The 11,404-nt window shown below is 52.3% G+C and overlaps 1 protein-coding gene and 1 pseudogene across 1 annotated transcript in view; one reads left to right on the top strand and one right to left on the bottom strand.

The window, feature by feature from the left end:
• The window catches only part of LOC141998040 (zinc finger protein RFP-like), a 338,200-nt pseudogene that overhangs the window by 125,044 nt on the left and 201,752 nt on the right, over positions 1-11,404 (bottom strand).
• LOC141998477 (E3 ubiquitin-protein ligase TRIM39-like) overlaps positions 4,807-11,404 on the top strand; it is a 31,069-nt gene continuing 24,471 nt past the window's right edge. The window contains exon 1 of the mRNA XM_074971330.1: positions 4,807-5,321. Within this exon, the coding sequence (XP_074827431.1) occupies positions 4,902-5,321 (420 nt within the window). The 5' untranslated portion in view covers positions 4,807-4,901. The remainder of the gene's footprint in view (positions 5,322-11,404) is intronic.

Genomic DNA, 11,404 nt, shown 5'->3' with positions numbered 1-11,404 from the left:
AGCTTTCGTGAGCTACAGCTCACTTCATCGGATGCTGAAGCTCACGAAAGCTCATGCTCAAATAAATTGGTTAGTCTCTAAGGTGCCACAAGTCCTCCTTTTCTTTTTGCGAATACAGACTAACACGGCTGCTACTCTGAAACCTGAAAATTTGGGGCACCACTAGGACCATAGGCACTGACTTCTCATCTTGCCAGGGGATGCTTGACCCCCCACTCCGCTCCAGGCCCCGTCCCCCTCCACTCCTTCCCCCAAACCCCTGCCCCTGCTCCACCCCCGCCCCGCCTCCCTCACGGAGCTTGAACAGTGTGAATCAGCTGTTCACAGTGCTATGGAAACGCTGGGAGGGAGGGGAGGAGTTGGTAAGTGTGGGGCTGCCAGCACGCAAGAGGTGTTGGGGAAGGGAGGCAGAAGGGGGGAGCTTTGCGCTGGTGGGTGCTCCACACCCACTAAAATTTCCCTGTGGGTGCTCCAGCCCTAGGGCACCCAGCCATGGAGTCCGCGCCTATGACCGGGACAGCAGGCAAGAGCGGGTCTGGTCCTGCACACCCAGTGCACGCGGCAGTCTCCTTCCGAGGCAGAAGGCCGGGGCCGTATTCACAGAGCCCAATGCGCTGGTGTGGGGCACCAGTTGCGGCGGCTAAGTGGCACCAGTATGGGGGCACCAGTATTCACAGAGCCGAATGTGCCGGTTTAGGGGCACCAGTTTAATAATATTGCATAGGGCCCATAAATCCTAAGGATGGCCCTAGTGGGGAGATCAAGCACATTGCACAGACACAATGGCGCTATTCAAGGGTGGGGGGCCTTCTCTGCAAGGGGGCTGACCACTGCCACATGAAAGAAGGAGAAGGAGGGCAGGGGCAACGTTGGCCAGCCTGAAACACTGACAAACCACAGACATACAAGAAGGGGTGAGCTCAGACTACAGGAGGGTGCATCTCTGGGCTGGTTATATTACTCAACTGCGCTTTAAGAGTAAAGACTCCGTGGTTAAGAAATTCCTTTGCTAAGCCTGTGTGCCTTGCTTCCCCTCCACATTGTTTCTGAAATGGTTAACGTGTAAGTCCTGGGTGCCCACAGCCTAGGGGGAGTTCTGAGGGCGTGTGTGTAAGTGATGTGGAGGCTAGAGGGGCTCAAATGCTGGTTTCAGAGTCTTAGGAAGCTGCTTACAGATCCCCCACATCCTAAGAGAGGACAGTAGACAAATGGTCTGAGCCCAGGAGTGAGCCCTAGAGTCCCAGGGCTGGATATAGTGACTAGACTCTGCCCAGAGCCAGCTGGCTCAGAAGTATAGGAGACCCAGTAATTCAGTTCACTCACAACAGATGAGTGACTGTACAACGGCTCACTGGGCTGGCCTGTAACAACCACAATGCCATGTAGCCTTTACGGTATCCTATTGCCTGCAATCTCAGAGACCAGTTCTGTCTAGTTTGCATTGGTATTTCTGGGAAAAGGGGCAGCTAAGTAAATTCACCTGTTTCACCATGGAAATGAAAATGTCAGCAAGTAAATGGTGAACAATGCAACTGGAACTGATAAGAGTGACTTTATGGTAAAACTTCTCTGCTTTATTGCTTGAAAGTCTAAAGTTCACGGCCTGTCCCATTCCCAGATGGCAGGTGGTGATTTCAGTTTTAATTGTGGCAAACTCAACTCACAGAACCAGAAATGGTTTCTGTCAGGTCTTTCATGTGATCACAGCTAGTTTCCAAGGAAATTAGCTCAACAATAAGAGAAAATGAAAGGGAAATAATAAAATAGTAGGTAATCTTTAAGCAGGGATATGACAGAGACTTCTTTCATTCAGCTCCAGCTCTCTTGAATGATCTGAAATAACCCTGGATTCCCTGGTGCCCTCTTCCTAAGGCTGGAGTCCTCTTGGGCGCACTAAGAGACAACAGTAGCAGTGAATCAATGGCTGTCCTGGGGGTGGTGCACAGCCGCACCAGCCCATGGGGGCAGCAGGAGATATTGCCTCCTGGATCTCCCACAGTCACAGAAGTATCTGAGATGCTGCAGTGTGCCCCCCCCCCCCACCCACCACCATCATGGCCGGCCAGCTCTGCAGTGCAACAATTGCTGTGGCCCCAAGTCCTCCCCACTGCTATGGGGTTTCAGCTTGTGTGCTTGCCTGAGCACCAGGAACGCTCGTGTGACTGGCCCCTGCACAGAAGGTGTCAGGTGGTGGGAAAGGCTCTGAAACCTTCCCTCCACTCTTCACCCCTGTGCAGTGGCTGGTCACCATCTGGCACTAAGGAGCTGAAGGTCGAGAGCACCTCGGATTCACCAAGGGGCAGATTCCATCTCACTTGCAATTTGAAGCCTCCTTTGTTTGTAACGTGGGTACCTCACTTTAGCTCTTTGTCCCACTTCTGAAAGTGCAAATTCTGCATGGGTCAGTTCTGAGTCTTACAGCTGATGAGCTCGGAGTCAGACTCTGGCCAGCCCCGCTGGGGAGTGCCGGCCCTGCTCCCGGCGAGGAGGATCCCGTATCAAGCAGCGGCTTGAAGTAGGTTGGAGAAGGTGGAGTCACGGACCCCCCCCCCCCTTCTGCTTGCACAGTGTGTATCGAGGAAGTTAAAGGACCCCCATCAGTTTGGAGCTGTGGAGTCCCAGGGAAACATTTGTGTGTGTGAGCCAGAGGTGGAGGGAGCCTCCCGATTCAATGGGTGCGCTCCCCTGCCACTGCCCCTTCCTCCTCCTCCTCCTCAGCCCACTGAGGGGGCACAGACCAGCCACAGCAGCACCCGCTGCCTCAGCACCGCAGCCCCAATCCCCGCCAAGTGCTGAGGGGAGGACAGAGGGCAGGGGGCTGGAGAGTGAGCCCAGCCCACACTCATCCTGCAGTGGTTTGTCATCTCCCTGGGGCTGTGCCTGGCTCCCCAATGCAGGCTGAGTGAGGGGCAGGCTCACACTACAGCCGCTCCCCCATTGCCCCTTTGCACCAGGCTGGGTTTAGGGTCACAGTGCAGAGGTGGAAGTTGCTCCTGCAAGTGGTCAGAGCCCCCAGGTCACAACACCCACAGCAGGGAGCCAGGCCCAGCCCTGTGGGACAGAAAACACCACTGCAGGGTTTTGGGGGGTGTCAGTGCGCCCGTGAACCCCTGATAAAACCACCCTGGTATGAACTTCTCCTCATGTCTGTGCTCCTCCCACGTCTCATTCTTTATAACCCAGTAGATGGGCTCTCTGGCCTGTGAACCAGACATCAGCAAAGCTTGCTGTTTGCAGTTGGGATGCTCGTAGCAGGTATCTGAAGAGATGTGCAGCTTTCCGAGTCCAGGGCAGACACTGTAAATTCCTCCACCCAACCTGAAGAGCTCTGGGATCTGCGCGCCCCCAGGAGCGGGTCATGGGGCTCCCAGAGGGGAACGTCCCCAAGCCATTTCCTTCCCAGGCCCACCTGAGGTGTGCAGCTCTGAGCATGCTGAGATCCATGGCTAGAGCTGCATAAACTACAAGGGGCAGGGGTCAAAGATAAAACCCGAATCCTCCTACAGCCTGACAATGTGCGTCCCCAGACTGTGCCATCAAAATGGAGACGCTCAGGCTGGACCTTCAAAATGAGATCAACTGTAGCTTGTCAGAGTAAGCCAAAAAGTCTGGACACCGATGGCTTCTGGGAAAATAATGCAGCAGAAACCAAGGTGCAGCACCTGGACCTTTCTAGCAGTTGGCCCCAAGCCCCCAGGTTGCCTATATAGACCTTGATCTTGCTTCTATCGGAGTCAAAGTCAACACTCCCATGGAGCCCACAGAGAAATAAAGATACTGTGACTGCACTAAAAATCCTGCCTCTGATGCTCTTACCTGAGCTGTCGACTCTTGATGCTGGTGATCTGTCTGTTCAGGCACCTTAATTCTGGCATTTCACAGTGTTTACATGCTTGACTTCGCCACCGGAACTTTTTTTTAATGTCGTTCTCTGCATGGAATTGAATATCAGCTGTGCCATCGTGCAGTGCCAGCCTGCGCTGTACGGCCTGCCTGCAGAGTGCCCTCGCTGCGGGCAAGGCAGAGTTCAGGGGCTGTAGCTTAGGCTATACTTGCAACTGAAGGAAAAAAGTTTTGCTGTGGCAAGTGCAAGTGTAAACGGCGCTTTGTCGACACAGCCTTGTCGTTAACAGCTGCGCAGTGTAGACATAGCCGAAATGGTCTCGTTTCCACTGTCTAAAGGACAGGCGAATTTGGCCAAAGCTTGCCACACAAAGCAAAGTGAGGTTCAAAATGGCAGGGACTTTGAATCCTTAGTGTCCTGTAGCATTTATATTTACAGAAATTTCCAAAGCATCCATAACCCTGACTTTCTACCTGAGCTTTGTGACACCCCCTCCTCTCCTGAGGGAGCCGAAAAATCCCTCAGTGCACTTGTAACCCTCTGGTGAGTGTGTGTCACTCACACCCCCCTCGATGGCTGACCCACAGGGTGTGTGGGTTTTTACAGCTCTGAACTTCACAGACTGAATGATTCTTTAGCTCCAGCTGTAGAGACTTGTGCTAAGCGCTGTGAGTCCCCACTTCAATCCCCAGGGAGTGTTGGGGTGGGGTAGACTGTTCCTGCCTGTGGGGCAGGGGATATGCTCTCCCTTCCAGCCTTCCAGCAATACACATCAGATTGGTTCATATTCTTCCCCCTCTCTCCATTGCCCCCGTTCTCCGATCCCTTCTCCTCACCTCCATCCATTCCTTCTCTCCTGCCCTCTCCCTGACCTTCCCCCTCTTTTACCCTCCTTCAGTTTCACTTTCCTGTTTTCTCCCCCTCCTGGCTCCTCCTTTTTCTTCTTCTCCTTCTGTGGCTGGGACTAACAGATACTGGCAGGCGGCCCCTCCCAGTGTCAGCACAAGCCCACACTGCACAGCCGAGGGCAGGGAGAACAGATACTCAGCCGGCTGCCATGGCCGCTGCAGCTACAGCCGGGGAAATACAAGATGAAGCTATTTGCTCCATCTGCCTGGGGTATCTGACGGAGCCGGTGACTATCGCCTGTGGGCACAACTTCTGCCGAGCCTGCCTCACTCGGTACAGTGAGGAGAAGGGAACGGGGACACCCCTGACCTGTCCCCAGTGCAGAGCCCAGTTCCAGAAAGGGGAGTTCAAGCCCAACACCCAGCTGAACAACATCGTACAAAGGATCGCACAACTGGGGTTAAAACCAGGAAAAGGGCAAAAGGAGGATCTGTGTGAGAGACACGAGGAACGTCTCAAACTCTTCTGTGAGGAGGATGGAGAAACTATTTGCTTGGTGTGTGAGAAATCCCGGGACCACAAGTCTCACACTGTGGTTCCCACTGAGGAGGCTGCCCAGGAGTACAAGGTAGGAAATGCTGTTGACTTTGCTTAATTAAACCCCTTAAGGACACCAGGTTTATCCACCATCAATACAAGGACAAACATTCACCCCTGGCTGCCTATGGTTAGGCACCTAAACGAAAGGGGCCTGGTTTTCAGAGGGGATGAGCATTGGGGGTTGTGGATAATGGGAAAATATCCAAACTTTTTTTTCTCCAACACTGCAAGTTCCAACACGTAATAGAGAGAACAGGGCTGATGGCTCTTTGTGCACCTACAAGCCGTCTGCCAGGTGGAGTGGGCAGCAAGAACATAAGACCATAAGAACAGCCATCCCCTGTCGGAGCAAAGGTCCATCTAGCCCAGTATCCTGTCTTCCGACAGTGGCCAATGCCAGGTGCCCCAGAGGGAATGAACAGAACAGGTGATCATCAAGTTCTGGGAACAGCTTCTGAACAGCTGATCCGTGGCAGGTGGGAGGCGCTGGGAGGATGGGGCAGGAGCTGGTCTCAGGGTCGCCAGGGGGCAGGAAGCATTGTGGGGCAGGGGCAGAGCTGATCGGTGGGGCTGCCAGTAGGTGCTGAGCACCCACTATTTTTATTCCATGGTTGCTCCAGCCCTGGAGCACCCACAGAGTCGGTGCCGATGGTGAAAAAGAAACTTTAAATGAGAGGAGGGAAGTCACCCGGCATTAATTAAGGAAAATGCCACACGCAGGATTCATAAACATAAAACCGTGAGCAAAACACCCTCTCCAGTGTACGTTGGTCAGTGTCTTCTGCCTCATGTTCTGGAGTTCTACAACCAAAAGTTCCTTTGCTGTGCCCCTCTCTGCTCCCTCACCCCACCCCACTCACCGTGGCTGTCCTTGGTCAGTGAAGACTCAGGGTTCAGAGGTGCATCTCTGTGAGCTCACCTCCCACCCTGGTTGTGAGGGGGAGGATGAAGATGGCACCTTGCTTGCTCCAGCGTCCAAGCCAGGGCCGTCCTTAGGCATACGCAGCTGCGTAGGGCACCATGAAATTTGGGGCACCAAATTGCCCCAAATTTAATGGTGCCCTAGGCAGCTGCATGCTGCATACGTGGCAGCACCAGCCCCGGCAACCAGCCCTATCCCTCAGCCAGCCACCCCGCGGGCTGCGCCCACTGCAAGGGGCAGGGCCGTTCCTACGGGGGTGTGGGGCCCCGGACAACTCCCTCCACCCTGCCTCTTACCCTTCCCCCCTGCTCTGCCCCCGGCCTGCCCCCATTCCACCTCTTCCCCCAGCAACCCCGCACTCACCAGCAGCGGCGGGAAGTGGAGCAGCCGGGCCCCAGCCCGATCTACTCCGCCAGATCCCAGCCGCGGCGCTCCACTTCCCGCCGCCGGTGAGAACGGGAGGCGGTCCTTTCCCCAACCCGAGCGACATGGCTAGGGCCGGGGCAAGGGAAGCAGGGCGGGCTCCTCCCGGCCCCCCGCTAATCCCCCGGGCCACTCTGGGCCTGTGGGGCTGTAGGCATATTCCAATATTTGTGATTCTGTTCATAAGAAATTGTAAACCTGCAATATTGATTCATAATATTTATTAAATCTGCATTTATAATTCTTCTATTTGACATAATTGTAAATCTGCAATATTGATTTACAATTCTGTATTAAAGCTTGCAAACCGTACCTTGCAAACCGCTCAATTGGCTTTGCTTTCTCTAAATTGATACTTTCTCACTTGTTATTAAGATGGACGCTTGTAACACCAAACCGCTCAATTTGACTCTAAATTGATACTTTCTCACTTGTTATTAAGATTGACGCTTGTAAAACTAAACGGCTTAATTGACTCTGCTTTCTCTGTATTGGCGCTTTTCATTGATTGTAATTGAGATTGACGCTTATAAATGTAAACCAATCAATTAACGTTACTTTCTCAAATGGTTATGTTCAATTGGCTCTACTTTGCAAACAGATACTTTGTGATGGAGATTGACATGATTGTTAACTAACTTCACTTTATGTTCAATTGGCTCTACTTTGCAAACAGATACTTTGTGATGGAGATTGACATGCTTGTTAACTAACTTCACTTTATGTTCAATTGACTCCACTTTGCAAACGGATACTTTGTGATGGAGATTGACATGCTTGTTTGTAACACCCATGAAGAACCGCGAATTGGAGCGGCACTCATAGAAATGTCACATAGAGACCCCCCACCCTCTATAGTTTGGATCAGGAATGTTAAAAAACTGGGAGTCTCAAATAAATAACACCTTTGTATAATAGAAGAAAGGCAATACCGAAGGAATGTTAAAAGACAGGGAGTCTCAAATAAAATAACAATACTCGGTGAAATGAGAAATACGTTTTTTTATTAAAGTAAGGAATGTATGTGAATGAATGGTGGGTTTTGAATAATCAGGGAAGTGCCAGCCTAGGAATTTAACATCGATTGGCCGAAGAAGACGCCAGGTGGAGACAACCAGAGAACCCCACCGGAGGGCAGACTGGGATCCACCCGACCAATTCAAAGGATGAAGAAAGCTGATGAGCACCTGACAGCCGTCCTGGAGCAGTCATGACTAACAATATGACAAAGCAAATTCCATGGACTGGCATAGGAAGAAATTCCTATAAAAATGGATACTAAGGACTGAGAACTTTGAGTCTCCAGTTCTGCCACTACCCTTCAGGAGCATCGGATGCGCATCTGACACGGACTCGGCTCCACTCTCGTGTACAGGTTACCTGGCCAGTACCCTGTCACGAGCAACCTCTAGGCTGGTAACTATAAACCCCTATGCAGAACTGGTATGAATGAATGAATGAATGAATGAATGAATATATATATATATATATATATAGTTAAGCAAGGAATAAGTAACGATAGGACAGTGTGAGTTTTATATTTCTTTATTATATTTACAATAAATGTGGCATTTTGCCTTTCCCCTCTAATAAGATCCTGCTGGTTTTTATTTTATTGGTACAACATTTTGGTGTAACAGGGCCCCCAAAAGTGGCCCCCCACAGCTCCTGCCATCCATACCCTGGGGGGGTGGCCTGGGGCCCCACACAGCCCCCCCCGCCACGGGGAGGCTGTGTAGGGCACCCAAATAGCTAGGGACGGCCCTGGTCCAAGTACTTTCTCTAGTGTCACCACCCTACCACACACCCCACTGTCCCACTCCTCCAGCCGCCCTGCCAGCCATCACCTGCTTCTCTGCTGTAACCTCTGCAGATCAGGGCATGTCTACACTTGCAATTTAAAGCAGAAAAAGTCCCCTTTTCGCGCAAAAACCTAGTCTCTTGAGGTTCTACGCTGCTCTTAGTGATTTTCAACTCTTAGTGGGTGAATGTCCTTGCTGAAGCAGGCTGGGCAGAAAGGCTGCCCCACATCAAGTGATTTCAGCTCTAGTGATCACTTAACAAAACAAAAGACTCCGAATGGAGCCTTAATTAGTTCTGTCTGTGAACAGTGGAGAGGAGCAAGTTAAACCATGCCTAGGACTCTTGGGTAAAGTCCACACTGCCCAGCAAGCACACCTGTACCCACCTCCTCTTAAACTTCACAGGGGTCTGGCATCCAAGCCCCCTGCTTAGCGAGTTAAGTTCAGTGGAGGGTGACCCCCTCAATCAGGACAGGCTAAGCCAGGGGTGGCCAACCTGAGCCTGAGAAGGAGCCAGAATTTACCAATGTACATTGCCAAAGAGCCACAGTAATATGTCAGCAGCCCCCAATCAGCTCCCCCGTCCCGCTCCCGCGCCTCCCACCCACCAGCAGCCCTGCCGATCAGAGCCTCCCCCTCCTCCCTGCACCTCCCAATCAGCTGTTCCGTGGCATGCAGGAGGGTCTGGGGGCACGGCGGGCTCAGGGGAAGAGGCGGAAAGGAGTGAAGTGGGGGCAGGGCCCATGGCTGAGCCAGGGGTTGAGCAGTGAGCACCCCCTGGCACATTGGAAGGTTGAATCATAGAATCATAGAATATCGGGGTTGGACGGGACCTCAGGAGGTCATCTAGTCCAACCCCCTGCTCAAAGCAGGACCAATCCCCAATTAAATCATTCCAGCCAGGGCTTTGTCAAGCCTGACCTTAAAAACTTCTAAGGAAGGAGATTCTACCACCTCCCTAGGTAATGCATTCCAGTGTTTCACCACCCTCCTAGTGGAAAAGTTTTTCCTAATATCCAACCTAAACCTCCCCCACTGCAACTTGAGACCATTACTCCTTGTCCTGTCCTCTTCTACCACTGAGAATAGTCTAGAACCATCCTCTTTGGAACCACCTCTCAGGTAGTTGAAAGCAGCTATCAAATCCCCCCTCATTCTTCTCTTCTGCAGACTAAACAATCCCAGTTCCCTCAGCCTCTCCTCATAACTCATGTGTTCCAGACCCCTAATCATTTTTGTTGCCCTTCGCTGGACTCTCTCCAATTTATCCACATCCTTCTTGTAGTGCGGGGCCCAAAACTGGACACAGTACTCCAGATGAGGCCTCACCAATGTCGAATAGAGGGGAACGATCACGTCTGCATCTGTAGTTCCAGCCCCGGAGTCGGTGCCTATACAAGGAACCGCATATTAACTTCTAAAGATCTGCATGTGGCTCTGGAGCCACAGGTTGGCCACCCCTGGGCTAAATGCTACTCCGCTGCCCTTTACTCATACAGTAAAGAGAACACTATTTCATTACCCCCATATTCAATACTGAAGTGATCTGTAATCCAGCACCAGCCACAGTTGATCACTTTGGCAACACAGCCCTGTCTGCTGGATACCTAGGCAGAGTTGGTGTGTTCATGTAAATGCAGTCTGCACCTGAAGCCTTTTCCCCTCCCCAGCTAGCTGTCAGGGGAGAGCTCATTCAGACCCTGCTTGCACACGAAACAATCTGGACCCTGACACATCCCTGCATGTCAGTGGCACAGAAAGCCACAGCTGGTACCTGCGTCCTGCTTTTCTTTCTTTCTTTCCCTATGTCCTGTTCTTCTCTCCTTCAGCTCTTCCCCATCCAGCAGCCCTGCTCCACGCATATTGACTCCTGCAGCCATTAGCCCAGATAACATTAGTAGGATGAGGGGGGGTCTTACAGCTTAGGTACACCAGGATGTACACACCAGGGTATTATAATTGTCTGACAAAGTTGGGGCCACCTGTGTCCTGACACGTTTGGGTTTTGACAGCGTGGGTGGGACAACACGGTTCTGGAACCACATTAAAGAAACATGTCATTGCTCCCATCCCATCTGGGGCTGTGTCTGCACTGGAGAGTGGGAGGCCGGGGATGAGACACTGCTGAGGTTCCCTGCCCTCACCCCGGGAGAGAGGGGAGGACATGGGCTGATGTTAAGGCCCTGCCCAGGGTTGCAGAAGGAAGGGAGGGAAATGGCCTGAATTCCCTCCCCACAGGGACCAGACTCACTGACACACTCAGCTTGGCCTGAACTGTCCCAAATTTCTGCTCCAAGTCCCTTCTTCATTGAGCTGCTTCTCTGCCCCAGGAACTCGCAGGCCACGTCGACACTGCAGGGGCTTCAGCAGCGCAGTTACAGCACGGCAGCACAGAAGCCAGGGCGACCGACTTGTGACGTTAAGACCAGGCCCAAGCCTCTGTGCTCACTGACAGGGCTCAGAGACAGCCGGGAAGTGCTGGCACTTCTCCCGCGAAGCACCTGCCTTGTTCTCCAGGATCTCAGCTTTCACTTTTCTTTAAACTGAGTCTCCAGCTGTTTTGGTTGTGAAGAAAACCTCAAAACTGTGACCCAGATGTAGGGGATGCAGAGAGCTGGGCACAGCAGCTCTGAGAGGTGTGAACGGCCCCATTGCCTCAGTGAAGGGTGAGCTCAGGTGCTCAGGGATGATCATTTAAATATCAACACTGTTAATTATTTCGTTCCCCTGTGAGAGCGGAGAGGGAGAATTGCAGCTCGGCACCATTTATTGCAGTGACGCCTCCTTCCAGTGCCACAAGCGGGTGATGGTTCAGGAATGCCACCTCTTCCTTTCCTCCCAGTAAAGAAGGACCCGGCCCAGAGAGTCCAGCAGAGCCCAGGGTTATATTCTAGCCCCAGGACGGGAGCCAGGCTCCAGGAGCCCCTTGGAGCCAATCAGCAACTCCATCCTCTTCTGAACATT

Source organism: Natator depressus, chromosome 14 (assembly GCF_965152275.1).
Source record: "Natator depressus isolate rNatDep1 chromosome 14, rNatDep2.hap1, whole genome shotgun sequence".
Classification (NCBI taxonomy): Eukaryota; Metazoa; Chordata; order Testudines; family Cheloniidae; genus Natator; species Natator depressus.
Note: the sequence above shows the minus strand (reverse complement) of the source record. Positions and strands in the feature narration are given on the sequence as shown.